Source organism: Orbicella franksi, chromosome 6 (genome assembly GCF_964199315.1).
Source record: "Orbicella franksi chromosome 6, jaOrbFran1.1, whole genome shotgun sequence".
In the NCBI taxonomy this organism is placed as follows: domain Eukaryota; kingdom Metazoa; phylum Cnidaria; class Anthozoa; order Scleractinia; family Merulinidae; genus Orbicella; species Orbicella franksi.
This window is the reverse complement of record NC_138150.1, coordinates 10,501,656-10,529,181: the sequence shown is the minus strand read 5'-3', so window position 1 is coordinate 10,529,181 and position 27,526 is coordinate 10,501,656. Positions and strand designations below refer to the sequence as shown.

Genomic DNA, 27,526 nt, shown 5'->3' with positions numbered 1-27,526 from the left:
TGACAAAGCTAAGATGATAAATTTGGCTCGCTTCCTATCCATTATGCACACAGAGCGGACCTATGTTTAGCTATCATCTGGCGCGAACCGTTGACCACAATATGGCGGGAACATGAACTTTCTTGACTTTATCAAGATTCCTAATCATGAGCTAATCATGCGCAGGCCGAGGTTTATTATTCAAACGCTTCTGGCGGCGAGTTCAGGGTGAAAGGATTCAAGTGATCTAAATTAGCTTTGTGAATACGAAAGCGAATCAATTAACTAAGCGACGGCACAAGGCAATCTTTGCTGACACCTTTCCAGCCTACCGATCACTCATTATTTTGTTTTTTCCGGGCTTTTGTTAGCTGGATTTCAGCCGCCTGGTTTAATAGAGTGACTGGAGAGCCATTGTGTGTGAAGAAGTCTGAGTACTGCAAGCCCACGATCTTTGGTAACGACAAACCGCGACAAACACACTTATTTTTGTGCTTGCTTTGCCGCTGCCGCTAAAAAAAATATTATGTTACAGCTGGATATATTTGGCAGAACAGCTTGATGCTGTCAGAAGGGATTGAGCTTGAGATCGACTTTTGTACTTCTTCGATCTTCGCGTCAACCTTGGACGGATTAATAATGGTTATCTCAATGATCGTGTTGCAAACACAGACCAAACAATAGCAGTTTCCTACGTCGTGTTAATGTTTTGGCAGATATTATTTATCAATTTCTCATCTGCTGTTTGGTCGGTTGCGTGCGTGACACTTCATCTTGTTTCTGGGCATCGGCTAAATATTGTTCGACGCCATCTGCTTATCATTCTCGTAAGCAGAGTGCAGTTAAGATGTACGGCTTGCTTCTCGAAAACTTCCGCTGCGTTATATTAGAGAAATATGGCGAACCGGCTTGGAACAAAATTGTAGAGAAGTCTGGAACAGGACATCACACATTTGCCACGCATAAAATATACTCTGAAGATGTGATGGCTCGGCTTGTACAAGCAGCTTTGGAGGTGACGAACCATACTAGAGAAGAAATCACTGAAGACGTCGGACTTCATTTTCTGGGATTTATTGGCCAGTATGGCTACGACAGAATTTTAAAAGTCCTTGGCAGACACATGAGGGATTTTTTGAATGGTCTGGACAATCTTCACGAGTATTTGCGTTTCACCTACCCTAAGTTAAAAGCACCATCGTTTTTCTGTGACAATGAAACTGAGACTGGCCTGACATTGCACTACCGCTCGTCAAGAAAAGGCTTTCTCCACTACGTGATCGGTCAGATTAAAGCTGTCGGCCGATTCTTCTATCATCTTGAAGTGGATGTGAAGGTTTTGGAGTACAATGAAAACAACCACGGGAGTTACGCACTGTTTCAGTTGACCTTCGACAACAGCGTGTACATGGAGACCCGTCGACGGCCCAAACGGCATTCTGTTATCTCGCTCAACGGCGAAGCCGGGGACTTGAAGATACCGATGGATGTATTTTACGAAGTCTTTCCCTTTCATATTGTTTTCGATCGACAGATGGTGATTTCCAGCACTGGAAATAGTCTAGAGGCTGTGTTGCCAGACCTTCCTGGTAAAAAGATTGCTTCGCAGTTTACTTTGATTCGACCGTTCACGGAGTTTACATGGGAAAATGTAAGTCACTATTATTGTTAATACTATCTTATTTTGATTACTATGTAAAGTTTTTTTTTGGTTAAATGTACTTGACCTGCTTTCATGTTAAGGTCATTTCAGCACCTTGGTCTGGCGGGTTTACCAGATTTTCACGATCAACATGGCCAATTTATTAGCCGGCATTACTTATTAGCTTATTACTCTTTATCCGTTTAATTGTTCGGTGTTAGTAAAATCTATTTCCCAAGTTTGTTCTTGTCTTGGAACCAAACCTTGTTTTAAGCTCAAACTATTGAAATTTTGAATTTAATTTTAAAAAAATTAAGAAAATAAACAAATAAAACTTGACAAATATTGATAAACATCCCCTCATACATAAACCATTATATTACCAGCTGCAAGTTTTTACTCAAATATATTCCCAGCATTCCAGATAAGTTTTCAAGGTAGGAATTTTAACGGGTCAATTCCCACTGCAATGCAATTCCCACTGCACCCACCAAATCATTAAAGCCGATACACATGAGGGGTTTTGCTCCTGGGTTTTGCTCCAGGGGCACACTCTGGGAGCAAAGGTCGTTCGTGCGTACCAACGATTTCATGGGCGCAGTTAATTATCGGGAGCAGAATTTCCACCCTACAAAATGCTCCACAATATTTAACCGGTTAAATATTTGGGAGCAAGATCCTGGGGCAAATTGAACAAACTTGAAAACGCTCCCTCGTGTGTACCATAATATGGAGCAAGCTCCAACACTATGCTCCCCAATGTGTACTAGTCATACAAATTGACTCTGGAGCATGCCCCTGGAGCAAATCCCCTGGTGTGTATTGGCCACTAGAAATTTTTTATCTAGGTGGTGGTTTGCATTCTGCCACAATTTCTTCAGTCCCCTCTATCTGAATTTTTTGGATAGGCTCCTGATTCCTTTCTGAAGAGTCTATTCTTTATTTGGAATAGAGCAGATATTTTATGCTGAGGTGCAGTAGACTATAGTCAACTATCAAAGCCATATATCTGTTGGCAGACACAGCCCTATTCTAGGACATGATTGTCTTGCAGGGTGTGACTGAATTTCACTTGTTTTTCTGCAACTGAATTCTCTTTAAGTCCTTTAAGACGGACACTTGTTTAGAGTGGCCAGCTAGCGCCACTTCCAACAGTGTTCAGACTTTAAGACAGTAAGACAAACAAATTTGGACTTCCAAGACTTTCTTAGCCCTGCAAAAAAGCGAGACTGAGAGTTGCACATAACTGCTGAAAACAAAAAAAAAACAAGACTACAATACCCATGAAATTTGATGAAAATTTTGCGAGACCCAATTGATTCTTGAAGGACCATTTACCACCTCTCAAATGGCTTCTGGGCTGGTCTTTACTTCTGTATTGTCCTTTTAATTTGTGCGAAGGCAAGATAATTAAAGGCTAGGTGAGTATCAACAAGTCATCTCAGAAGCAATCTCTCTGACATTCTTTTTCCACCATCACTTGTAACAATTTCTTTCAAGTATGTATTATGAACATAATTTTATGTCCAAAGGCAATTCTGTACAACATCATTATCAAACGTGATAAGGCAGTACTTGCTTAATCCAGTGTACCTTCATTAGGCTTGGCAGGCCAGGTTTGAAATGAGCTCCTTTTGAAATTAATGTGCATGTTAGGAGCATGCCAAGCTGGCTTTAAGATAATAAGGTTCAAGACTTAAGTCACATTTAAAAACTTGTAGGAAAGCAGCTCTAACCAAATCTTGCTTGTTGTTATGTTAAGTCAGTCATCTGCAAGTGATATCTTTTATCCAAAACTTATCCAAAAATATGGATTATGGTTTGAATACTGTGATGTAGACACTACTGTTACATTTACCAAATAAATAGTAAATGTTGTTAAATCAGAAATAGTAAAAATTTATTTACAGAAGTCAAAATTTATACAATATTTCAATATTATTTATAAACTAACAGGATTTCATTTCAAATTTTATTGTTTATTCCATCTTCTTTGTTTCTGCCTAACTAATTACTGGATAAAATTAAAATCAAAGAACCTATTCTGTAACTTATTTTTGAAGGAACTTTGTCTTCTATTAAATATTTTGCATCAAAAATTATCCAGAGATGTAATTTTTGATTAAATTTATGAGATTGGTTTTATATCACTGAAACTGATACACCAAATATATTGCATCAACTTTTTAATTTGGTATTTTAAAATGTCTTTGTGGGGGTTGTGCTCTTGGTTGAAATTAATGTTTGCACTTCCTAGTCCATTAAACAAAGTGAACTTTCTTCAATTAGTGCTCACTGTCAAGCAAAAAGGTCTCATACTGTGGAAATGTTTTATTTCTTCTAGCAGAAAGTAAATGAGATAATGTCATTGACTATTCAGTTCTTTGAATTTGTAGGTACTCCCTGTCAACATGTGAGTGTCAATACAATTTAAACACGGCCTTATCACAACAGGAAGTAAACATAATGCATATCTGCCAACTGAGTGTCGTTACTTAAGAACTTGATGGGTCAAAATTTAATGAAATATGAGAAATTGATATTAAATTTAGAAATGACTCAACTTTGTCATGCAAATGAGCTTTATTTATTACATATTTTTATCACTTTCCCCATAAATCCCTCCAATTTAATAGTAAGGTGTTAATAATACAATATATTTTTGTGATACCCACAAAATACCATATTGTCTTTAATACCTTCCTACCCGTTAAAAGATCCCCCAGGGATACTATCATCCCAAGGATTCTAATCTGCAGCTTCCTTAATATGCTTCTTTCTTAAATTTATTTTATTTAGAAGCTGCGGTTAAGGTCATTCCTCACATCTGCATTGCGCATCCTTACTGCGCATAATTTATGGTGTCATTAGCGCGCGCTCGTGCATGCGCATATTGAAAACATGACGGATTTGCCTTGATATTGAGCTCTTTCAGTTGAAAAATGGCTCTAGCTCACCAACGAGCACGGGCATCCCAATTTTTTTTCCAGTCATTGTAATCAACTAATCATAAGCTTCGCGTGAGAAAAGACTGATCTAAATTCTATTGCTGAAAATTTAATAAATAAGAAAAATAGCAGATACACTGTGGTCTTTTCTATTTTGCAGTCGGTAACCACGTCAAGAAATTTAGTTCAAATTTTAATCAAGGATTTAGCTTTTTGTCTGAATCAAACTTAAAATGTTTAGTTGTGTCCAACACAATGTACTGACTGTAGTTTAATGCATTTTCTTATGAGTCTGGGCTTACAAAGATTTTACAATTACTGGGAATGCGTTTTTATAATAAACATTAAATAATGCTAAAATGGGGCATTTTCAATGCCTCACTGCTCCTTAATGAGCATGGGCAGCCCCCTTTTTTATTTCAAAATTGAAGTTATCATATGACAAATATTCAGTGGACAAAGTTTGAACAAAAATCTATTGTCACTTTTATTTCAGAGGAATTACCTTAATTTCTTTTAGATGCAGTCGCTGTGTTCTGACACTACAAACTATAATTAAAAGTTGATAAGTAAACAAAAATAGGTATCATATTGTAAATTTATCCTCCTAAGACAAGACCCCCTAAGACAACTGGCAGTTTTTCCGAAATCAACAAATTTAAACGTTCTGCCTTTGTATGATAGACTGTTTGAAAACCAGCGATCAGTTTATTTAAGAATTGACATCAGCAGCCATGAAGTAGACAGTTATTTTGAGGCCAATTTTAATTTGAAAGTGAAAAACTTCAATAACATATCAGCTTTCAAATATCTCAAGTATATACTCTTGGACCATAATAGCTTATTTAGTACATCTCAGTGCCTTATGCACCACTTTGGCATGGAGGTGAAGTGTATTGCTTGATGTAAAACAAGTCTTGCATTCCCTGTGCATCTCGAAAAAGAAATTGAATACTTGCGGGTGGTCAACCATGTCTTAGATAAGAGGGGGTCACAATTTTTTTACTTTGATGAGCAGATCTTAACAAGACAATGTTAATGACAAAAAGTCATAGAAATCTATCAAATATTCACAAAGTTATCATGATACTGTGGGCTGGGTTTTGCTAGTGCATAAACACAGGTATGAACAACAGCATATGCAGACACGGCAAAGTGCTGCTAAACAGTGCCTTTTGTTAGGAAATTGTCCCAACAAAAGGCACTAATTACCATTACCATTACTGTGTCTGCGTGTATAGTTCGTCTGTGTCCATCTTTAAAAATAGACTCAAAACGTTTCTTTTTTAGAAAAGCCTTTTTGCAATTTATTTTAGACTAATTTTTTCAATTTTTAGATAGTTATTTAGCTTTTCTCTGATATTGCAAAGCACCTTTGAACTTTAGGATACTGACACTATATGAATCTATCAACCAGCCTTCAGGGGGTAAAGAGTCAAGCCTAACATAACAATCAGTCATTACCTGTATGTAGTAGTAGTAGCAGCAGCAGTAGCAGTAGCAGCAGCAGCAGCAGCAGCAGCAGCAGCACAGCAGCAGTAGTAGTATACTTTATTTACCCTCGGATTGTAGAGTAGCTTTAACAGCTAATGTCTCTGAGCATTTCAACGGTACAATGGGCAAACACCAGACCACAACACCGGGAACTTCGTGCCATGCTCTTTACGATGAGTGTGTGGGTTCTTTAACGTCCCCTGCTGACCATAACAGTGAAGATGCAGGAGACAGGGCCTATGGTTTATCGTCCTTATCCGAGAAGACTAGAATATCTAACCATTTGCAGATGTCATTGCATGGTTACAGATATTGCATTTTCAAAATAAAGCATTGCGCAAATTTAGAGATATTTATTTGTAAGTGCACCTCTTTGTAATGGATACTCCATGTTTTATCCTGGGGGGGAGGGGGATGGGAGACTGCCACATTAAAAGGACAAGGGTGCTCATCATACCTGTCAAGAGTTTAAATGCAGTTCTGTTCTCAAAACGTCCATAGCAGGAGCTTTTGCTGTGCCTTTTGGAGTATTAGCCAAAAAACTATAACAGGAGATAATCTGTTGTTTTTGAATTGGTACCTCTTAGGGGTGAAAAACATTTCAAGCCACACCCACAAAAAGAGGATCTTGGTCTCTCTTAGGGGTTCTTTTCAAAATTTTCAACAAGCACCCCTATCCTTTTTATATAGGGGTTGAAGCCCCCCCCCCCCCCCCCCTTCCAGGTTTTAACAGGTATGGTTCCACTGAAGAGCTGTCTTCTGTAGACTTCAAAGTATTTGGCTAGATGTATGAACATACAATGACACTGATAAAGTAAACACGGCAAAGATACATGTAAGGTTAAACTGAAAATCGAAACACCTTGTATTCAAAGAGCTGGCTTAAAACTCTTAATAGAACCAGTTATAATGAACTGTTAACTAATTAAAAGTATGTTGTGGAGCTTGAACTGTTTCATATCTTCCAAAATTCCTCATGTGATGAAGATATCACCATCTTATTATTGTAATTACAGGTGACGACTCACACCAATGTGGCATTTGAATTACTGTCAATTGAGGCCGTGGTACAAAACAACAATCCTGCCATCCTGAATCTTCAAAATGGAGAGGCGATGGTGAATGGAAAGAAACAGGAAAGTGCTGATGAAGACTCTGGCTGTCACATCCATCTCAAGGGACAGATGTTGTTTATGGATGAGTGGCAATCAATGGTCTACCTTGCAACTCCTATGTAAGTTGTTCAATAAGGTGACTCATTTTTTTCTCCAGCTCAGCAGTTTGAAATCTTAAATCCTTGAATCTGATTGGCTAATTACATGTGCTCCAGCAGTTGGGATTCTCCCCTAGATTTATACCCCAAGTATAGACTGCTCCAAAACTTCTAACTTTGGCAACTACTCAAGCTTTTTGTTACACCGTAAAACAATGCAAATTGTAAACATTCAACATAGAGTCAAACAATTATAATGCAAACAGTATCACTTTTTGTGCCAGAAATGTCAAATGCATTCATACGCCAGATTTGAACTGAAGGCTTTAGTTGAAATTCAACACAAAAGTTGCTTTAAAGTAATACTGTCAGGAAAATATAAACATGTTCATTTCTGGCCTTATTCAGTCCATATTGGGAAAAGACTGTGCCCTTGGTCTTGTGTATGGCTCTTGGCCTGCAGCCTCGGACTGTACTCAAGACCTCAGGCACAGTTTTTCCCAATTCAGATCTCCCAGCTGGCAAATATCGTTTACTTATTGATATTCAACTGCTCAGGATGGTAATGTGAACATCAACATTAAGACATAAGGTTTGGTGAAAAATGGGGGAAGAAGGACTTTAAAATGCATATGCGATAATTTTAGTTTCTTTTTCTTCAATGACGGATGCCGTCGTTGAAGAAAACAAAAGAATGAAATGCTAGAAGAAAAGAGTGGGTGGGTCCAATCTTTCAACAAGAAGCGAGGAGAGCACACAGCCAGTACCACAATCTTGTCAGAGACCTTAGTTTGGGTAATTGATTGGCTCTGATTGGTTCTTTGTTAAGCTGTGATATTGTTCAAATTTGTTTTAACAGAGACATGACATAACCACATAACGGAAAGATCAGTTTTATCCGTATGTCGCTTTATACGTGTACATTGTATATTCATGCTGTTATGTTGCTAATATGTCATTATGCCAGCATGTTCACACTGTAAACACAACAACACATTTTTACATGTAATTAGTTTCCCAAAAGTAGCAACCCCAAAATTAGCGACCAGAGATAGGAAAAAGAATATCAATTAAAATTTAATCCAAAAGTTTATGGGTGTTTCAGAACTTTATGACCCGTGCATGTAATCACACAGTCAAGTTTATTTTGGTTACTGTCCTGTGTTTTTTTTCAAATTTCAGCATTGAGAAGTTGGATGTGATGTGCTGCATGGGTTTATATATCAATGACTTGAGCATGCATGATTCAAGTAGAGACCTTGTGTTAGCTGGGACACAGCAGTCGGCAGAACTGAGACTGGCTCTTGATCAGGTAAGATGTTAGACACTTGAATGACACTTGAGCCTCCTAGGTTTGTTGTTAGTAACACAATGGTAGAAATTGGTGCTATTTTGGAGAAAAGTGTTGTGATTGAGGTGCAAGATATATTAATAGTAATATTGTTACTGACCATTACTGTTCTTCTGTTTATTTAGCATACATGTAATCTGTGAGACTCACTAATTTTCTTTAATGTTGAACATCAATTCCAGTGCTGATTGAAATACTCTGTACAGTGTAATTGCAGTTAGATTATTTTACATTTATAGCATAGACAAAAATTATTATTAAAAACAAGAATTAGTGGCTCAATACTGCTTGGTCAAATATATGCCATCCTTAAGGTTGCTAGTTTACAACTAATGCATGAATAATTTACTGTAGTATTTTGAAAACTCTCTTATTGTCCAGTGATATTTCATTAAACTTGGTTGGAAGTTTCAGTGGACTGATATGTTATAGATGTAAATGTATCTCTCATAGCTAAAGAAATCATTACCGATCTTTAATAATTAAATTTACAGTGCGTTAACTGAAACTTGGGCCACCCAGACAATGAAAACCAATCATATGGCAGAACCAAAACAACAGATTCCAAAATTTTCAAATCCAGCCAATCAGATGTCTGGTTTGAAACAATGAAATCTCAACTTATTCGTTGTGATGCTTACACAACTGCGGTGTCTGTTAGTAAATTGTCAAGCTCAAGCCGTTAGAACTTTTGCGTTAGAAAATATTGTGTTACTTTACTCCAAATTTTACATTGACAAGCATGGTAAACTCATTACATTGACTGTTTTCCACTCATACGGCCTCACTTTTATGGTTGTTGTTTAAAATTGTAGAATAAAAAATAGCTTTTGACATTTTTTTTTTACAAAATAGATTCCTGTTGTCTGTGCGTGTTTGTATTTTTACAAGGCTTTCAGTTATCCACCACACAGTTCTCAGAAAAACCATCATGTTCACTGTCTCAGCAGCTGTGCATTTCAGAGTTTGAGTTCCCTTTCTGGGTTATCAGTGTATTGAAATAACATCTTCATGGAAAATTCAAACCAATTTTCTTCCGTGTTGTACTATCAAAGCCTCAGCGTGTAAAATTACTCACTCAAAAAGAAAAGACGATAGCGCCATGCATAGGAACCTCCCGTGGATGGAAAAACCAAAGATATTTCTAACAAACAATTCAGGTTACAAGTCCATTTTTGTATCCAGTTAACTTTTCATTTCTTCTGCTTGAAGTTTGCTTTCAGCTTCTCTCAGTTACTTCAAAAACAATCCCTTTCCAATTCATACATATCGAGCCTGTGCACATGCGAAACTACTCGGAGACCATTTGAAGGGTTTCTTTTGTACAGCCGCGACAATATTCAAACCCTACACCACTCACTCTGCTGGCGATATATAATTATGGTGACACCCTTATGCAGCTTTTCTTGTCATGTATTTTCTAACCAACCAACGACCCCATAGAAAATGCAGCATATAATTTCTCTTAAACCCACAAGCATGGTCACAAGCACGTGAAACCACTAACAGCTTGAGCTTGACAATTTATTAAGTGACACCGTAATCGCGTTAGCATCTAAGCGAATTAGTTGAGATTTCATTGTTTTGTACCAGACATTTGATTGGCTGGATTTGAAAATGTTGGAATCTATTGTCTCAGTTCTCCCATCTGATTGGTTTTCATTGTCTGGGTGGCCCCGGTTTCAGTAAATGCACTGTAATAGTTGCCTAATGTTGGAACAAAGATTGCTGTTTGATAACTGTGGGCATACAGACAGACTGACTGACTGTCTGACTGTCTGACTGACTGACTGTTTGAAAGACTGACTGATTGACTGATGGATGGGCTGACTGACTAATGGATAGACTGAGAGACAGACTGACTGACTGACTGACTGACTGATGGACTGATGGATGGGCTGACTAACTGCCTCAATCGCTCACTCACTGACCAACAAATTGACAGACTGACAGACCAACAAGCAGACAACCTGTCTTACTTATGTCCTGTTTCCTTACTAATTAGGGGTATTTGTACTCAATCCTGGATGGTCTGCTGGTTACCTACAGTATATAATTTACCGCAGACCTTGAATTAAGTGGTATCCATTTATAAATCCAGGTGGAGAGAGACACTATGAAAGTCAAGTGTCTTGCCAACCAATTACATCACTGCTACTCCCACTAGAGGGAGGACAAGAGGCAATTATTCCCCAGAGGAAAATTAATTTGAATTTGCAAAGGATAAGTGCAATTAGTAGAGGACATGTTTAACATCTTAATTCATGGCAAAAGTAGCATTAGAAGAACCCTGTAAGGATTACTTCTCAGTAAATAATTATGTTATGTTATGATTATTACATAGGAATTGGTCAAAAGTGCTAAACTTGAGGAAAGTATGAAGGAGCTGGATATTGAGAAGAGACGCACAGATTCATTGCTGTATCAAATGATCCCAAGATCTGTGGCTGATCGTCTGAGGCAGGGTGAACCAGCTCTTAATACTTGTGAGGTATTTTAAACTTTTTAAATCTCTGGCTTGTTGTACAGGTAGGTATAGATGTTGAAATATGACCATTTTGCTAAAACTTACCATTCCTAACTATTTTAAGCAATGGCACTAGCTATGCAACAGTAATTTAAATTGAAGTGATGGAGATTTCACAGAGTTCTCAGTACAGCTGTAAAATATCCCCCAACTCGCATTTTGTTAATTAACTTGACAATTTGTTAATCTTCAATATAGCAAGGGTTACATGGAGTATCTACATGTACTGTACAGTAGTTTTTGCTTTCTAAATGTGTATTCTCTGCCATCTTCTTTGCCTCATCCCAAGACATGTCTGTCTTACAAAGGTCCCTCTGCAAACCATGATGTCAATCATTCCTAGTTTGGCCTTAGCTTCGATCTTTTCTTCCCTGGTATATAGGTCCTGTGCCCTCTTACCTTTGCTGCCACCATCACATGCTCCTTGACTAATCTTGGATTTAGAAATAAAATGCTAAGTCAGTGCATATAAAGGATACCCTACCCCAAGCCCTACCCACCCCCTCCCCCCTTGTGACTGAGGCAAGGCCCATGGATAAATTCTCTTCCTCAGTATTTAGGGTGTCTATGACGACTACATTTAAACAAAACACTGGGATCAACACTGGGACTGAGTCAAGTACCTCAGTATTCCTGTTACTAGCTTTCCCCCCCCCCCCCGCCAGGGGGTACTCCCTTATATGGGCTATATAGGTATGTGCGGCCCCAAAGGGTATGCTTTTTCAGCCGTTTTTGTCATAAAGAGGATATTGATTTTAGCTGATTTTGGTCATAAGTAGGGTATGGTTTTTGCACTCTAGCCTTGTTATGGGTATGTTTTTAAGAAGAAGCCACTTTTCCATCATTATCAAAAAGAAAATCAACAAAAGCCCTTCACAAATTATGTTAACAGTAATTTAACATTGGTCTGTACTAGGGACTAAATATCACGCAGGTCTGAAACAGGGTTTTGATTTAAGGGTCAGGTCATAAATAGGGTTTCGAATTTTTGGTCAGGTCATAAAAAGGGTAAGGAATATCGCAGATTTTGGTCATAAATAGGGTAAGGGTTTTGGGAAATGGGTTGCACACACCCACCCAATTTTTCTGGGAGTACCCCCCTGGGCTTCATCCCTGCACCCCTGCCCTCTCAGTGCTAGATATAAGGGGTTGTGTACATATTGTATGACGATTTGTCCATGAGTATACACCCTTTCAGTTTTAAATTAAATGTGTACCTGCGGCTGTTGTTTCAGATGTTCCATGATGTGTCTGTTCTGTTCAGTGATGTAGTGGGATTCACGCACATTTGTTCTCTGATAAGCCCCATGGAAGTAGTTACCATGTTGAATAACATGTACACAGTCTTTGATCAGATCAGCGAGCAACACAATGTCTACAAGGTAAGTGCTTCAAATGGTTTCAGGACCAAACATGCCAAGCAAACAGTACATACATGACTTGTACATGTAGCTTATGTACAGTAGTTTGTAATAAATAATGGTAATTGAACTGAATGGAGTGCAATTTGGTCTGAAATCATAGGTGTGATTTCAAAATCGAACGAGCATGCAGCGTGAGTTTGATTTGAAATCACAAGTATGATTTCACACCAAAATTGCACGACGCGAAGTTCAATTGCCACTTTACTACATCCATTTTGAAATCGCACAATTTTATCACCTTAAATTTAGATTTTTGGTGTACTGTTTCAGTAGCCGGTTTGTTAAAAAAAAAGCGGAACTGGAAACGCCGTTACGTCTCATTTAGTATGCAAAATGATGTCATGTGACGAAAACTTATTCGAGCATGACAAAGAAACAAGCAGTTCTGAAGTCAGAATGAAAATAGTGTACTTCAGGGATAAAAGTTCAATTCTCGTCGCCTGAATCAATTATGGAAGGCCTTCCTTTCTTCTGTGGTTGAGGTTGGGATTTTTCATTGTCTTTGGAGAAGGAATTTAGAGGTGCATATCCTGTGTAATCCTGCGATCGATTTCTTTTGAGTTGTGAAACTCCCTCGAGTGCACGATGCCCAGTGGATAGTACGTTTTTAACCGCGCGGCCATGGGCCGAGCGGAGTTCTAGGTTTACCCGGGGTTTATTATTATTTTTTTTTGTCAGTGACCAGACCCAAGCTCCCTCTCGGCCAAATTTTGAGTCACGCAATGTGTGAAGTTTTTCCGCCAGAAGCTGTAAAAACATAAATACACGGACAATTCTAGGGATATTGTTTTCTTTTTTGTATATTTTCTTTTCGTTTTATCGAAGCGTTGGATTCAAAGGGACTAATAAATACGCTAAAAAAAGGTATTACGTCAGCCATGGAATGCGTTGACGTTGTAGCTTTCACTTTCGCTACGTGACAAATAAGATCGTGTTTACTTCGCAAGTTTATTTCGGCAGAAGCGACGGTCATTAATTTATTTGCAATTTTGCAAGCATTTCTTGCGGTTTTAGGCAAATGAAGTAAATTCTTTGGCTGTTTCATCGCAGCCAGTTCGGTAATCAGAAGGAAAATTAAATATTTGCAAGCCAAGCAAAGAACATGTCACAACATGCAAGGATTGCGTCATTGGTAGGGAAATAACCACCGTACTAAAGATAGCCATGGATAACGCAATTCCTGAATTATGTGACTCGTTAGACTTCTTTGCTAGCCCTTTCCTTAGTGGAAAAAACAATTAAATTTAATCTGGACTTTTAAGAAAGAAAGCTGTTGTTAATAGTGTTCGTATCTTCATTCCCATACATATGCCGAAGAAAGTTCCAGATTAAGACTATTACGGCATCGGAGATTTCACAACGGCTACGACTGATGGTGCAATAATACAGGTTGTGTTGATCAAGTGATGTGGTGTCTAGAGAAACCAATGAATCATCAAGGATTGCTTTAGAATGTGCACTCTGTTGTGACTGTAGTGCTAAGAAAACAGTTAAATTGTAAAAGCGCGGTTATATGATCTAACAGATCTTCTTGTTTCCTTTTAAATACCGTTCAATGGCATGATTTTAAGGGGGTCCAGCTCGTTATCATCTCTGTTTCTTTTTGTGACCTCGGCGTAGGACTCAATACTAAGGACCTTATCAAGTTCTTTCGGCTACATTTGCTTTAAGATATTTCCAAGATGGTGGGACTGGCACGGGCTTCGCAAGAAGTTCATTCATTCACTATTTTGTGCAGTGTGGTGTATTTTGACTATGTTTATTCACAGCGACAGAGTCGAGCTCTTTTGTTTCTTCATTTGAAACTACCGGAAACCTGGAAACATCTACCTTCTTGAGATGGCTCTGAATTTGTTGTTGTGTGGTTTTCATTTGTTTATGTTTTACTGGACTTGGTATCATGTGGATCTTGAGCAGATGTTGAAGAAAAATCGCCAAAATATTCGTCAAAATGGACACTGAAAGTTGGAAACTTCCATTAAAGTAGGTCTTCAGCCTGAAGGAGCTCATAATTGTCATTCAGAAACTGTAATTAATTAAATTTATCGATTTTTTTGGAAAAAAAACTATGATAACAACAAAGTTTTGGCAATAATAGTTGCAAAATTCTCCACACAGTGGCTTTTTGCCTTTCATTTTCCTGAAATTTTATTGATTACTTTAAGCTAATCTTGAAATCTGATTGGTTGTTTTGTTTTACTGTCTCATTCTCATTGGCTGAGAAAAAGATGCGATTTGGAGCAAAAAATAGTGTGATTCATGAATAAATCGCACTACTGAGAGCCAATCAGATTGCAAGGATAACCAGTGATTTCAAAATGGATTTAATAAATAATAATATTGGTCGGAGTAAACAGTGAACTTCTTAATGTGTCAATAAAATTTAGAGTTGCTGTTTTGCTCGTTTGGGCTTCCTTAGTACATAGGACATATTAATGTACATTACATTACATTAATGTACCTTGAAGAAAAACCAGGAAAGACTGCTCTCTCATAACAAATTACAATTTAATTTTACATTTTTCTCAATCTGAAAATTTGGTTCATTATAATCAAAATGTTTTCAAATGCTAGTATACTACAATCCATTCAGCATGGCGTAATTAAATGTGAATTTGTGTAACAATTTATCAGTATCACTGTGTGTGGCTTTTCCAGATGCCTGCTGAATTAAGATTAATTCATGAGGTGTCCCTTAACATTTTAAAATGAGTGAACAATAAATTTGGCTGTTGTGTCTGGAAATTTGTTGATTGTAAGTGGAAGTTACTAGATATGTTCAGATTTCGTTATTCACTCAGAATAGTCCAGTCGGCACCTTTGAACAATGGCAATAAGTATTATTAATGACTGCTAGGGCCACAAAGTATAGTTATTGTATCCTGCTGTTGGTAATATCCAAGTGCTTAAACTTTGCATGCTTTGTATCTTGGTGTACTGGACAGTGCTAGAATTGAGAAGATGTACTTCAGCATGCATAAATTTGTTTTTGTAGGTGGAGACAATTGGTGATGCATACATGATTGTGAGTGGTGTTCCTGAGCGTAGCCATTACCATGCAGAACATGTTGCCGACCTTGCACTGGATATGATATCTGCCATGCCGACACTTTGTGATCCTTCGAAATCATCTCAACACCTCAAAATCAGGATAGGTATGATGGAACTACTCAATAGGAGACTCATTTCTACTTACTCACTATATAGAGGCAGCATGGCCAACAGATTAGGGTGCCGGACTTGAAATCCGGAGGTTGTGGGTTCAAGTCCCGCTCTGACCACTTAGCTGGAGTTGTTTCTGAGTAGACCCTAGGTCAACTCCTCGGTCATGCTTGTAAATAACCAACTGGTCTGCCTCCCGCCAGTTGGGATTTTTAACAATGTTATGTTCATTTGCATTATTTGTTTCATCATTTGGTTTCATTAGCCCTGAAAATCCTCATTGGGGAAATGTGCATGGTCAATTAAGATTTGTTTTTCCTTTTGAATCAAAATCCTATTGCCTACCTTTATTGAAAATGTTCATAACTACAGAGCCATTCTTATTATAGTTGTAAAGAAACAGAATTGCTGATTGCGTTTTCCTGATTGTTCATGTCATGCCATAGGTGTACATACCGGAATGGTTGTAGCAGGTGTAGTTGGTTTGAAAATGCCACGGTATTGTTTGTTTGGTGACACTGTCAACACAGCCTCTAGGATGGAGTCCTCTGGACTGGCAAGTGACAATATTTAAGAATAATTAGACAGTGAGCTTGAGGTTATTAGCTGACACTATTAACTACTAAGTAGTAATATATCAAACACAAAAGACTGTGTTTAACCACATTTCCAAATGTCGAGAAGAGAGTTGAAAATACGACGTGCAGCGGAGTACTTTTGATGAACTTCGAGGTGATTGGAAATTTGATCAAATACAGTCTTGAGTGTTTGATATATCTTCTCAATTGAAACTAAAAGTAACGAGAAAGCAGAGAAATAAAATCGTAAAATCTATGCTAATTAACATCAGATATCCAGACACCATCACATTCATGATTTCCTTTCTTTCAGTTTGTGAAAGTTGATTGAAATGAAGGTTAAGCTCTCTTGGAAATAATATTGTATTAGCGCAACCCAGTTAAATGTAACAATCTGTGAAACAAACAAGTTTAAAATGTTTCAGAAACTAATAGAAAATGTAGAGTGGAAACCTTTTTCAAAGATTAAACTGTTCCCCATGCTGTGTATTGTTGGTTAGATAGCCTCTTTGTAGCCAATCGGATTGCACATTTACCTGATGCAGTCAGTCAGTGGGTTTGCTAAATACAATGCACGTGCAAACTCGAGGAGCTAAGTGGAGTTGTTCTGTGTACAGACTTGATTGCTGCCCATTCTTCATTGTGGTTCACAGTTAGCAACAGTTGTTTCTGGAATGCTAAAATCAAATATACTGAAGAAATTATTTGTCTAAGACGATGACTTGAGTGCTGGTCACTGTACTGTACATTCCTTTGCTTTCAATTGTACTGTAAATGTTCATTATATTTTTAATCCTAGGCAATGAGGATCCACATCAGTGAGACAACTTACAATTGTTTACAAACTGCCAACTACGTCACAAAGCAGCGAGGCAGCATTGATATTAAGGTGAATATTAATTTCTCGAGTTGGGAAAATTAATGGTCTAGGTGGTGCCAATAGGTATGGAGGTACATGCAAGCTGGTTAAGGGATTGAGAGGTTTGGGCTCAACCCCAGCTGGGTTATTGAGTTCTGCTTTTGGGTAAGGCACTTTACTATCACCATGCCTTTTTGCACCCAAGTGTGTATTAAACGGTTACCTGAGAATGTAATGTTGGGAGTAACCTTTTGATGGACTGTTATCCAGGAGAGAGTTGTTGTTTCATGGTACAGAACCATAGTTATATGTAAATATGAGCTGTATGGGCCAGCAGGCCTGAATGCAAAACTTTACCTTTTACCTTAAACTGTAAGTATGCATGGTGGAAAATATGTTGACATTGAGTAGTGGAAGAGTGGTGCTTAATTTTTACTCTACAAAGTAACAGTAGACAGATTCGGCTAGCATGTTTGCATCCTCTTTGCCACTCAATTCAGACCACACGATGACTCATTTGGGAGGTCACAATTGTACAATTTGTCACACGCAACTGATTGTGTGAGAGTATGTACAAAAGGGGCAATTGTAACCTCCCAAATGAATCATTGTGTTTGAATTGGGTGGCAACAAGGATGTAAACACTTTAGTGGAATCTGTCTATCTTATCGTAATCTTCAAATTTATCTCAATGCTGAAAATAGGAATTTTGACATTCTACTGATCGCTTTCCCTTCTGACTGATAGGGCAAGGGAGGAATGAAGACGTTTTGGCTGGTTGGTAAGAAAGAAGGAGGAGAAGCCACCCAGACCTTCATGTCCATGGTTGGCGGCCATACAACTGCTATTGGTCCTCACTGTGAAACAGGCAGATTATCTGCCACCCAGAGTAAACCCAGCCTTCAGCCAGTGATGGGGTCGTTCTTTGAAGAAGATGAAGCCAATGAAGAAGATGATGATGTAGTGATACAGCAGAAAGACAGTCCAGTCGCATATTATGGTCATGTTCCACACACACCACATAACATAAATGGCCTGCACTTTCAGTGGGACAAGGTTTGGAAATGTTTGTGCAATGACTATCGATAATATGTGATCTTTTTGTACATAGTGGACACTTCCTATGGGAACAACAGTCAGCATTTACCACTTGATCCTCTTTTTACAAAAATTTCATTATATATGTACATGTAGTTTGCAATTGAACATATACATGATCTTTAAATTGTAACAAGATTCGAGTTGTAAAATTTCATACCATGTTCATTTGTTTACCCCTACTACAGAAGCTCCTAATTTACTGTCTGTTTAATTTTCAGGTCAAGGGTAATGACGATATAATAAAAGCAGATAATTCTGCCACAGATGAAAAGAAAAGCAAATCAAATGAGGAAAATGAGAAAAACACTCAAGAACAAGCCAAGCCACCTGGACAAGCCAAACCTTCAAATGTTGCATCAACATCCCTGTGCAATCTTTTTTAACTTACTACTGGTCAGTAACTTAAGTATCCTATTTACACAAGATGCAAAGAAAACCAATTTTCAAGTTTGCCTCAGGGCAAGCTGTAATAATTATGATTCACTAACCCAAAAAGCATCCTCACTACCACCCTCCCCCTCCCCCTCCCCCCTCATCCACCCATCCGACAAGAAGAGGTCTGCTGCAGAGAACCTCTCAGTTGGCCAACTGCAGGGTGTATAAAGACTCTGCTTTGTGACCTTTATGGATCTCACAGATCTTACAGGGAGATTGTCTTTTTATGGGTTGAATCAGTTGGATTTCACGAACAGTAATGTTCATGTAAATATGTTTACTTACACTCAGGAGCACATCACTTTGAACAAGATGATATGCTTCTGATAAACTTTAAATATTAGAGTCTTGAACAATAATTAGTGGTGTGCCCCAAAAAAAGACCTGTACATAGTTGCTACATTATAGACATAGAAAGTATTTTTACTTTTATTAGATCTAATGCTCGGTTTTAATCTGGGGTTGGAATTTAAATCAAGGGTTTTAAATTATGTGAGAATTTTAAAAATTCTAAAAAAGTAGTATACATTTACTGCAGGGCAGTATAGTAACCTTAGTCAAATAGTTTGCATACCAAAAGTGGACTATTTCACATAAGTTATAGTTTCATCGGTGAAGTGAATAATTTTTAATTTATTTTTTACTATAAGTTTGCTTTTTTTATATAATTTTGCTGTGTCATTTTGTTATGGCCAAACAGTCCTTTATAGATGATATGAAGGAGCTTTAAATATAATGCTAGATATATTTAAATTTTATAAACCTGTACGCATAGGTTACAAAACACAAAATAATATTATTTCATTTGTCCCCTTTGTTTTATGACCTTCGTTCCTAGAGATACAAATTCAAATCTCCACACTTTTGAAGAATTGATTATATGTCAAGGAAGTTCATATCGTTAATTCTCTCAACTTGTATGTTTGATATGTTATTTTCTTACGGCTTATGTGGTCAAAAATGTTTTTTCTTTCATTTTTTCATTTATTTATTATTTTTTGGTTTATTTGCACCATGAGTATTATGATGTTATAAAATTACAAGGAGATAACTGATAAATGTTATATGATGGAAAGATATCAGAGGTTTGATTTATAAGATATGTAATACAAAAGAATGGATATGTTTTCGATCAATATTACCTGTGGTACAATTTGGCATATTTTCCTTTGTGTGTGTGTGTTTGTGTATGTGTGTACCAAGAGTAAAATTGAACTACAACATAAATTGTAACTTTTATATATTAAGCAGCTGAAGGGTTTGTGTTTTGGGTTTCCAATATTAATAATTGGCTTAATTTCATTTTTACGGGATTATTTAAGAGCATCACTCTGAATGTTGCTTATACACAGTTTTCGCAGAAAATTATTACGGTCATAGCAAGATTGTGTTCTATTTTCGTAGTATTTAATGTATTTTATCTCCAAACTGCAAAAGTCACTTAGGGCTGTATTCCATGCACAAGGTTAACGAGTTTGTAGTGTAGTTTAATGCAGACTCGAGTTAAAATAATAGTTTTGTTTATGTAGCTATACGTGGATGTAACATTCTTATTCGTGCACAGTCAACGAAAGTACAGCGCGGGTTGGAGTTGTCCACCCGTAGTGCAAGCACTTTGTGATTCCCTCTGTGAGATGCGCCTGTAGGGGATCATGGCTTTTGTATTCACGACCGACTTGGCAATGTAATGATAACAGCTACCATGATTCCCAGCAGACCCGTCACATAATGGAAACTGAGATTCGTAGTTCATTAAATAAGTTCTAAGAGATTCACGATTCGCTTTACAAGGCTTTGTTCGTGTTTTACAAGATTCGCAATCACGAAATTGGATATAAAGTTGGTTGTTATAATAAAATTATTACGTAGATTAAAGACCAGATTTATTGTAGTGAACATTGTACATATGTGTAATAATAAAAAGAAATCAAATGTTATCTTACGGCATGGTGCGGGATTTAGTTTGGTTTTTATTGTGTAAAAGCAGTTAATAAATAAGGTAATTCTCTCAAGACGTTGTAACTGTCATGGCTAACTCGTGTAGTTTTGTAGCCATGTTGGGATCTTGGTTCAAAGCTCACGTTGGTCCCTTCTGCTTAGGGAAGGACCATTATTATTATTGTTAATGTTATTATTATTATCATCATCATCATCATCATCATTAACATTCCCCAAAATTGATGACAGCAGAGATTTTGGCTTTTAACACCATCTTTTTCGTCGATATTTTTTTGCCCGCCTTGTTGGCGTATTCCTTAATTTAGCAAGTTTTCAAATCATGATTGTAATTGATGCGACGCAAAAAATAATGGCTTTCTTGAAAAGCCACCGTTCCGCGAGTTTTACTGCTTTGTTCCTCTAATTGTTTAAGGAACAAACTTAGAAGACACCAATAGGAACTTGTTTTTAGTCCGAAATCAGTCCTAGGAACAACGATGTCTGAAATCGGAACAACGGGTTCCTTTTGTCTTAAACAAGAACACGAAGTTCCTTTTTTATTGCGAGTAAAGGGAACTCTTTGTTCCGTTTTTATCTTTTCAGGAACAAATGTTCCTTTTCGAATGGTTCCGATTTTGTCGAGTGTTCTCTTTTACACAATTCGTTCCCATTGACCAGCATAGTAAGTTCCGGAGTTCAATATTAAGGAACGATTGTTCCACTTTAGTCTTATCTTATTTGCAATTAGGAACGTGCTGTTCCTAATCGCTGCTTGTCGTTCCCAAATGTTTTAATTGGTCCCTTTCAAAAGCAATTTTGGTCCTTTTTTCTGCTGAAAGCATGGAAACAATAGTTTTGTTTCCAAACTGGAATTAGTTCCGCTTTAAGTTAAAGAGGAACTAGCATTCCGTTGTTTTATTTGAGTCACTTAATGGGAACGAGGGTTCCTATTTAGCGTTGGTGAACACGAACACAAGTTCCGAGGTTACTTTACCATTCTAACATGCGCGATCGAGGGCAAATTCAATTTCTAGCCTGGCTTGCCTGCTGCATGCTTAATCAGGTAAGGGCAGGTTGGGACAAGATGAGACCTGCCCCTTTGTTCCTTTGTTTGGTTTTATTGTGTGAGAAGCGGGCCAGATGGATAACAAGTCAGCTATTTATTATAAATACAGTAGTCTCGCGAGAAACTTCACATATCAGATATTAAAAGATGAACAAAAGAGGAGTGGAAATCGACTGGTCAAAGTTAGAAAACGCATCTCCTAAACCCAAACGACTTCACTTAGAAGAAGACGATTCTGATGGCCTTTTTCACTGTCCAGTGCAAGATTGCAATCATGATGGGTTTACAACGGCAAGAGGATGCAGAAAACACGCAAAGAACAAACATCGTTGGTACTTTTATTTCGACGAAAAGCCAGACATCACTCAGATTGAATCAGGCCAACAAAAAAGCAACAAAATGGAGGTCAGTGATCACAAGATTCCACCTAAATCTAGAAGAGTTGTCTCTTTTGCCATGTCAAGTGAAATCGTACAAGATTTCTTGTCCTGGCTCACCGGCAGTGGCGGAGGTTGTAAAAGTGATCGGCAAGCGCACCAAATTGTCAGCAAGTGTTTGAAGTTTCTTAAATTCTGTTGCGAAGAAGAGGAGGATCTTACATTTGAAATCGTTGACTTTAGTCTATGTTCGCCCAATCTACTTTTCAAATTTGTTGACATGATGCAAGACGAGTGGAATCTCGGGCACGCAGGGCGCATAGGCTATTTGGACGCCATTGCAGAATTAGGGGATTTCAGAAAAGTCAATGGAGCTTCGGAATCGGTATTAAGAGGATTATCTTCCACAGAGCTGTACTTAAAACGAGTCCGCAAGACCGTCTCCAAGATGATGCGATTACAATGGACGAGCGAACTCGATATCGAAGCCTTAGAAGCCAAGGGACACTGGGCTACGCTAGAAGAGCTCTTGGAAGTCGTAGGGCGTTATTTGCCGCGCTACGAAAGCGTGCTAAAATCATGCAAGGATGATCCAGGTACAATATCCCCACTAGACTTATCGTTTGCTACCAAATTTCTCGCCGTATATTTGTTTATCAAGGTCAAAGGATCGCGCCCGATGACATATCAATATTTAACTGTTGAGATGGTGAACAACGCTAAAACCAACGGCGGATTTATCGACCAGAAAATGTTCAAAACAGCAGGAAAGTTTGGCTTCGATTCTCTTTACCTGACTGAGACTAGCATGCAAGTGTTAGATGGCTACATCAATCATATACGCCCTCTGCTCAAGCCGAACTGTGATTATGTTTTAGTGACGAGAAATGGAGGACAACACAACAAGCTAGGAGAACTAATGAGTAAACTTGTCTTCGATGCAACAGGCAAGTACGTTCATCCGACTCGCTATCGACAAATAGTCGAGACCGCAAAGCACAATATCCGAGGATCAGAAACACAGCTCTGTCGTGGCAAGGGTTCACTATCAAAAGCAACGATCGCGTGACGTCGCTAGTAAGGCACACAAATGTTTGAAAGAATTGCACGGTGACAGGGGAACAGAATTAGAAATGGAAGTGCGCTCGAGGCTTTCAGACCTGTCAAGCTCTTCGCAAGATCAAAATGCTGACAATAGTGACACTCCTTCTACCGACGAGGTCGAAGTGATCACGAAAAAACAACCCGAGCGTCTAGCAGGCGTGCCGAGACTAACACGCGAAGATGCTTTCAGGCCGAACGAAATTGGCGCGAGAAGAAAAAATGTGATGTTCTCTCCTGAAGAAGACAAATACCTAAAAGCTGGACTTAAAAAACACGGCTTCGGTCAATGGCAAGCGATCCTAAGAGACCCCGAATTTCGTTTTCAAAAGGTTAGGACAGCCAACTCTCTGCTGAGCCGGGCGGCAAGAAAATTCGGTTCACCTTCTAAATTATACGACCGATAAAAGGACTTTGAAAAAAAAAATCGTGGTGTGCTCTAGTTATCATTGGAACAAAACCAACTCAAACTGATATTATCCTCTTGAAATAGAAACAAGAAATGTTTTATAACGGCGTACTTTTCACCGAATTAACAACGGATAGATTCCAGTTATTACGATATTGTGAGTGTCGCAACTAATTTATGGGAGATTGTAAATAGTTTAATTAGTGGTACTGTTGGACTACTCTCGAACATTCACACAGGTATTTGTCTTTATTGAAGTTCTGATCACGAGGAAAATCAAACTCTTCTCACTGAGAAAATCGCTTGAAATTGATTCACGCAAGCTCTTGGCTTCATTCCAGTTCTGATACATTATTACAAAATGGAACTACTTCTGACTGGGAAAAAAGCTTGCAATTGACGGCTGGGAAAGTTTTTTGCTTGGATTTCCCTTTCTTCCCTTGTGTTTCCTCCTCTTCTGGGAGGTTGGGCAGGGGCTTGCTGCAGCCGTTCCACTCAATTGCAATTGCGTGCGAGGACCTTGGGTGATGAACAATTCGTTTTCGTCGTCACTGCTGTTTGTTCGTGCCAGCGGAGATGGCGAAGATTCTTTTGGAGTTTCTCCTGACGATTCACCGAGTTCTGCGATAATCGGTAATGTCTGGAAAAGACTAGTTACAAGATATGTGTGTTCTTTCCTCAAAAGACCTTCCGCGCAACACCACCGCCTACGTTCCTCCAAGGCAAAGTCGCACTTTAGAGTGCCCAAGTTGAGATGGTGGTTCTTCATTTTGTCCTGGAGCACTTCTCGGTGTGCTTCCATCGCAGCTCTTCTCCCTCGATCTACCACTGAGGCAAGGGTCATGGTACACTGGTACAGTTCTCTCTCGGTTGTTTGCAGCCACGCTGCTTTGAATGCTTCACTCGCCCTTTGTCTCTTGGTCAACAGTTCTTCTCTACGGCTCTGCTCTCTTGCTGCCTCTAAGTCTTGTTGGATTTGCGTGGGTAATGGGTCTGATGTTTCTCTAGGGAGTAATGCCGCATGCGCCTTTGTCACGCCTCTGGAAACTAGGCTCTCCTGCCTGTGTTGGTACGTCTTCTCCTTATACTGACGCAGTTTCTCGACTTCTTTAAGTCGTACTTCCAGCAGACGAGATACTTGACGGTGACGGAGTGACCCTTCCGAACAATTCTCCACCGCTTTCCTTAAGGCAATGATGGTTTGGTCCTGACTTGAATCGGAACCATCTTGACTCGCTTCTACCACATTGATCTGCGAGCTTTCTTCCACATTTGGGCAGTCACTCTCGTCTAACACTTCGTCTAAGCACAGCGTGCGAAGCTCTTCCTTTTCTTGCTCCTCTAAACCACCATCCTTTACATCCTCGTCACTTGGGTCCTCTTCAGCAGGTTGACTAGCCATCTGTGCCGCCCAGAGTACGCAATCCATGGGATGCTGTTTCAACCATTTAGCTGCATTTTTGTCTGGATGGGGCAAACTTTTAAAATGATAGGTCGTCAGACGCCTGTCCATTGCTGGCTGATCGGCAGGACCAAAGTTGAGTCTGCGCTGGGAAGTGATGACCATTGGGCACCGGTTGATGAAAGGCTTGGCGGTCTGGTATTTGACATCGTGGGCCGAGTAGCCTCCTTGTGTCAACGTTTTCCAGTCGTCTATATCAAGCGTCGACTCAGTGGCCTCGTCTATGAAAATTACTTCCGTGAATGGCGATATCATCGACTTGTTAAATGCGCGCTGTTTCGTTACGGTCGCCACATTTCCGTGGTGCACAAGACCGAGGATGGGGAAAAACAGACTGGTTTTGCCACTATTGGCGTCACCCACCAGGCATGGGACTTTATCTTTGTGCCTTTTCTTGTTGTAATAAAGCAACCGGACAAAATCTTCACAGAAGCTGGAAATCTCCTCTGGCTGGAGGCTATTTTCAAGGATCTCGCGAAAGTACTTCGGATCTGGTGGTTTGGACACATCGTAGGGACAGAACGCTCTGGGAGAAATTTTCCCCAGTTGCTCTTTGGAAATGGCATCATCGACGAAAGACCTGTTCTTTATTGACCAGCAAGTCCCGTTGCTCACTTCAATTAGGTCGTAATTGATTGTGAGGGGCCGAAACAATTCACAATATGGGTCAGCTAAGAGATTGATGACGTTCTTCATTTGCCGAATGAGCCTTGACTTGAAAAATTCGTTTGTGGCGAGGGAGTTAATAAAGACCTTGGCCTCGCACTTGTACGAGTAGGTGTATTTCGCCCGAATCTCTTTCTTGTAGACGTTTCCTCGATAACTCGCGTAGTTCAGCTTTTCCATACCAATGGCAATGTCATTTACTAAGATGGTAAACTTGTCGGACAATCTCTTTCCTTCATTCGATTCCAGATTACTTGATGTTTGCGCTGTCGTCATGTCGGAAGTGAAGCCAAACGTGTCTATCTGGAGCTTTGCTTCAATCAGATGCTCGATCACGATTGCCAAAGACGTTTGAAACTTTGAGTTGATAAGGGTAATTCGCACAACATTTTCGTTACCACAGGCGTCTAATTCTTGGGTGTAAAGGTCATCGCCCATCAGGTTTCTTGCTTCTTCTTCATAGCTCCGTTGAAATGATGAGCTTATGAGGTCTTGCATGTATTGGTTTTTATGGTCTTTAAGAACTTTGTACAATTCCTTTATAGCTGGCGACTCCTTTCCGTCTTGAAACTGAACCTGGAAGACACAAAACAAATATTTTTTTAACTGTCGCAGTTTAAGTAGAAATAATACCTCTGTGAGAAATGATCTAGTAAAGAAGAGCTCAATGAATGTTGGTTGTTTTTTTTTTTTTCTGCAGTCGCTCGATCGATAACATGACGACACTCTTCGATGCAGAAAACCCTTGTAAGGAAATATTAAGCGTGAATGAATGCTGACCTGTTGTGTGGTAACCTCCACTCCACAATTTAGAAATGCTTTGTGGACGGATATTGGGCTGGCAGGAGCGCCGTTTCGCGTAGTTAAAGCCACCCAATACGAAACAGCGGGACAAAGGGACTTGTTAACACTTGCCAAACTTCCATCTAGCCATTGTTCGCTTGTGGCGCTTGGAATCTGGCTGGACTGGTCATCATCCTCACTTTCACTGCTTTCTTCGGCCGTTTCCTCAATAATGCTGGCTTTCTTCTTTTCTTGTGTGGAAATTGCACTAAAGAAGAACGCAATATTGGGTATACCTAGAATAAAGAAAAAAAAACATGCATGCGTCAACGGTTGAAAATGTGCCGTAAATTGTGCTTCCAAAACAATCCTCGAGCAGATACTAACCTGAAATTGCACGGTCACAGGCATCGCGCTTCTTGCACATCGAGCTCCACGCCTTCGGCAATGCTTTTTCTTTTACGTTGCAAACACATTTGGCGCTTATAATACTGCACTTTCCACTGATTACTGGCGTCAGATAACAGAGTGCAGCGCTCTTGATAGCCTCGCTGTTGAGCTGTCTGCAAGGTTTTTTTGCTCGAAGCATTCTTCTCTGTCCATCAACAGTTGTTCCTGAAATGACTGCAGTGATCCTGTTTCTTATATATAAGATTAATTGTGCGAACTTATCATGAATACATCTGACAGAATAAAGCCACACCTTTACAAGTTTTCGATGGATTTGTTTTCTCTATTTTCGTGACTAAAAATGGACGTTTTAGCTGATAAAATTATGCATAAAAAGTGTTCAAAGGTGTATTTTTATTGAATCCGCAAAGAAAGAAACTTAACACTCGGTTTTAGTGCTATCAGAAGCATGTCATACGCCAACAATAGATCAGTCTTTTCCACGACAAAGCTTTTCACTGATTCCCTGCGGAGGCTAAACCTTGACCTTTTGGCGAACACATTAGTCCGTACCGCGTAATCAAGCAACCAGATAGCATTTTTAACGTATTAAATCAACGG

The 27,526-nt window shown here is 39.0% G+C and overlaps 2 protein-coding genes and 1 pseudogene across 2 annotated transcripts; 2 read left to right on the top strand and 1 right to left on the bottom strand.

The window, feature by feature from the left end:
- LOC145491500 (soluble guanylate cyclase 88E-like) lies at nt 1-21,045 on the top strand. Its single transcript, XM_081470742.1, has 10 exons — nt 1-1,630; nt 7,080-7,297; nt 8,459-8,588; nt 10,972-11,118; nt 12,390-12,536; nt 15,574-15,733; nt 16,187-16,296; nt 17,118-17,207; nt 17,925-18,233; nt 18,497-21,045. Exons 1-10 carry the CDS (start codon nt 827-829, stop codon nt 18,659-18,661), a joined length of 2,280 nt encoding a protein of 759 aa, XP_081326868.1. The 5' UTR covers nt 1-826; the 3' UTR covers nt 18,662-21,045.
- Nucleotides 21,038-23,787, top strand: LOC145491508 (uncharacterized; annotated as a pseudogene).
- A 184-nt stretch (nt 23,788-23,971) lies between these two features.
- On the bottom strand, nt 23,972-27,355 carry LOC145490447 (uncharacterized). The gene is made up of 2 exons (XM_081469564.1): nt 26,513-27,355; nt 23,972-26,308 (listed from the first exon to the last, which is right to left on the bottom strand). Exons 1-2 carry the CDS (start codon nt 26,924-26,926, stop codon nt 23,972-23,974), a joined length of 2,751 nt encoding a protein of 916 aa, XP_081325690.1. The 5' UTR covers nt 26,927-27,355.
- Between the last annotated feature and the right edge of the window lie 171 nt (nt 27,356-27,526).

What these genes read in the sequence shown, in the direction of transcription:
- LOC145491500 (XM_081470742.1), top strand. Translation starts at nt 827, where the DNA reads ATGTACGGCTTGCTTCTCGAAAACTTCCGCTGCGTTATATTAGAGAAA. An exon ending in CAGCTCTTAATACTTGTGAG is followed by an intron (nt 11,119 to 12,389) that starts GTATTTTAAACT and finishes CTGTTGTTTCAG; the next exon opens with ATGTTCCATGATGTGTCTGT. An exon ending in ACACCTCAAAATCAGGATAG is followed by an intron (nt 15,734 to 16,186) that starts GTATGATGGAAC and finishes GTCATGCCATAG; the next exon opens with GTGTACATACCGGAATGGTT.
- LOC145490447 (XM_081469564.1), bottom strand. Translation starts at nt 26,926, where the DNA reads ATGCCTGTGACCGTGCAATTTCAGGTTAGTATCTGCTCGAGGATTGTT. An exon ending in TGGAGGTTACCACACAACAG is followed by an intron (nt 26,309 to 26,512) that starts GTCAGCATTCAT and finishes TGTGTCTTCCAG; the next exon opens with GTTCAGTTTCAAGACGGAAA.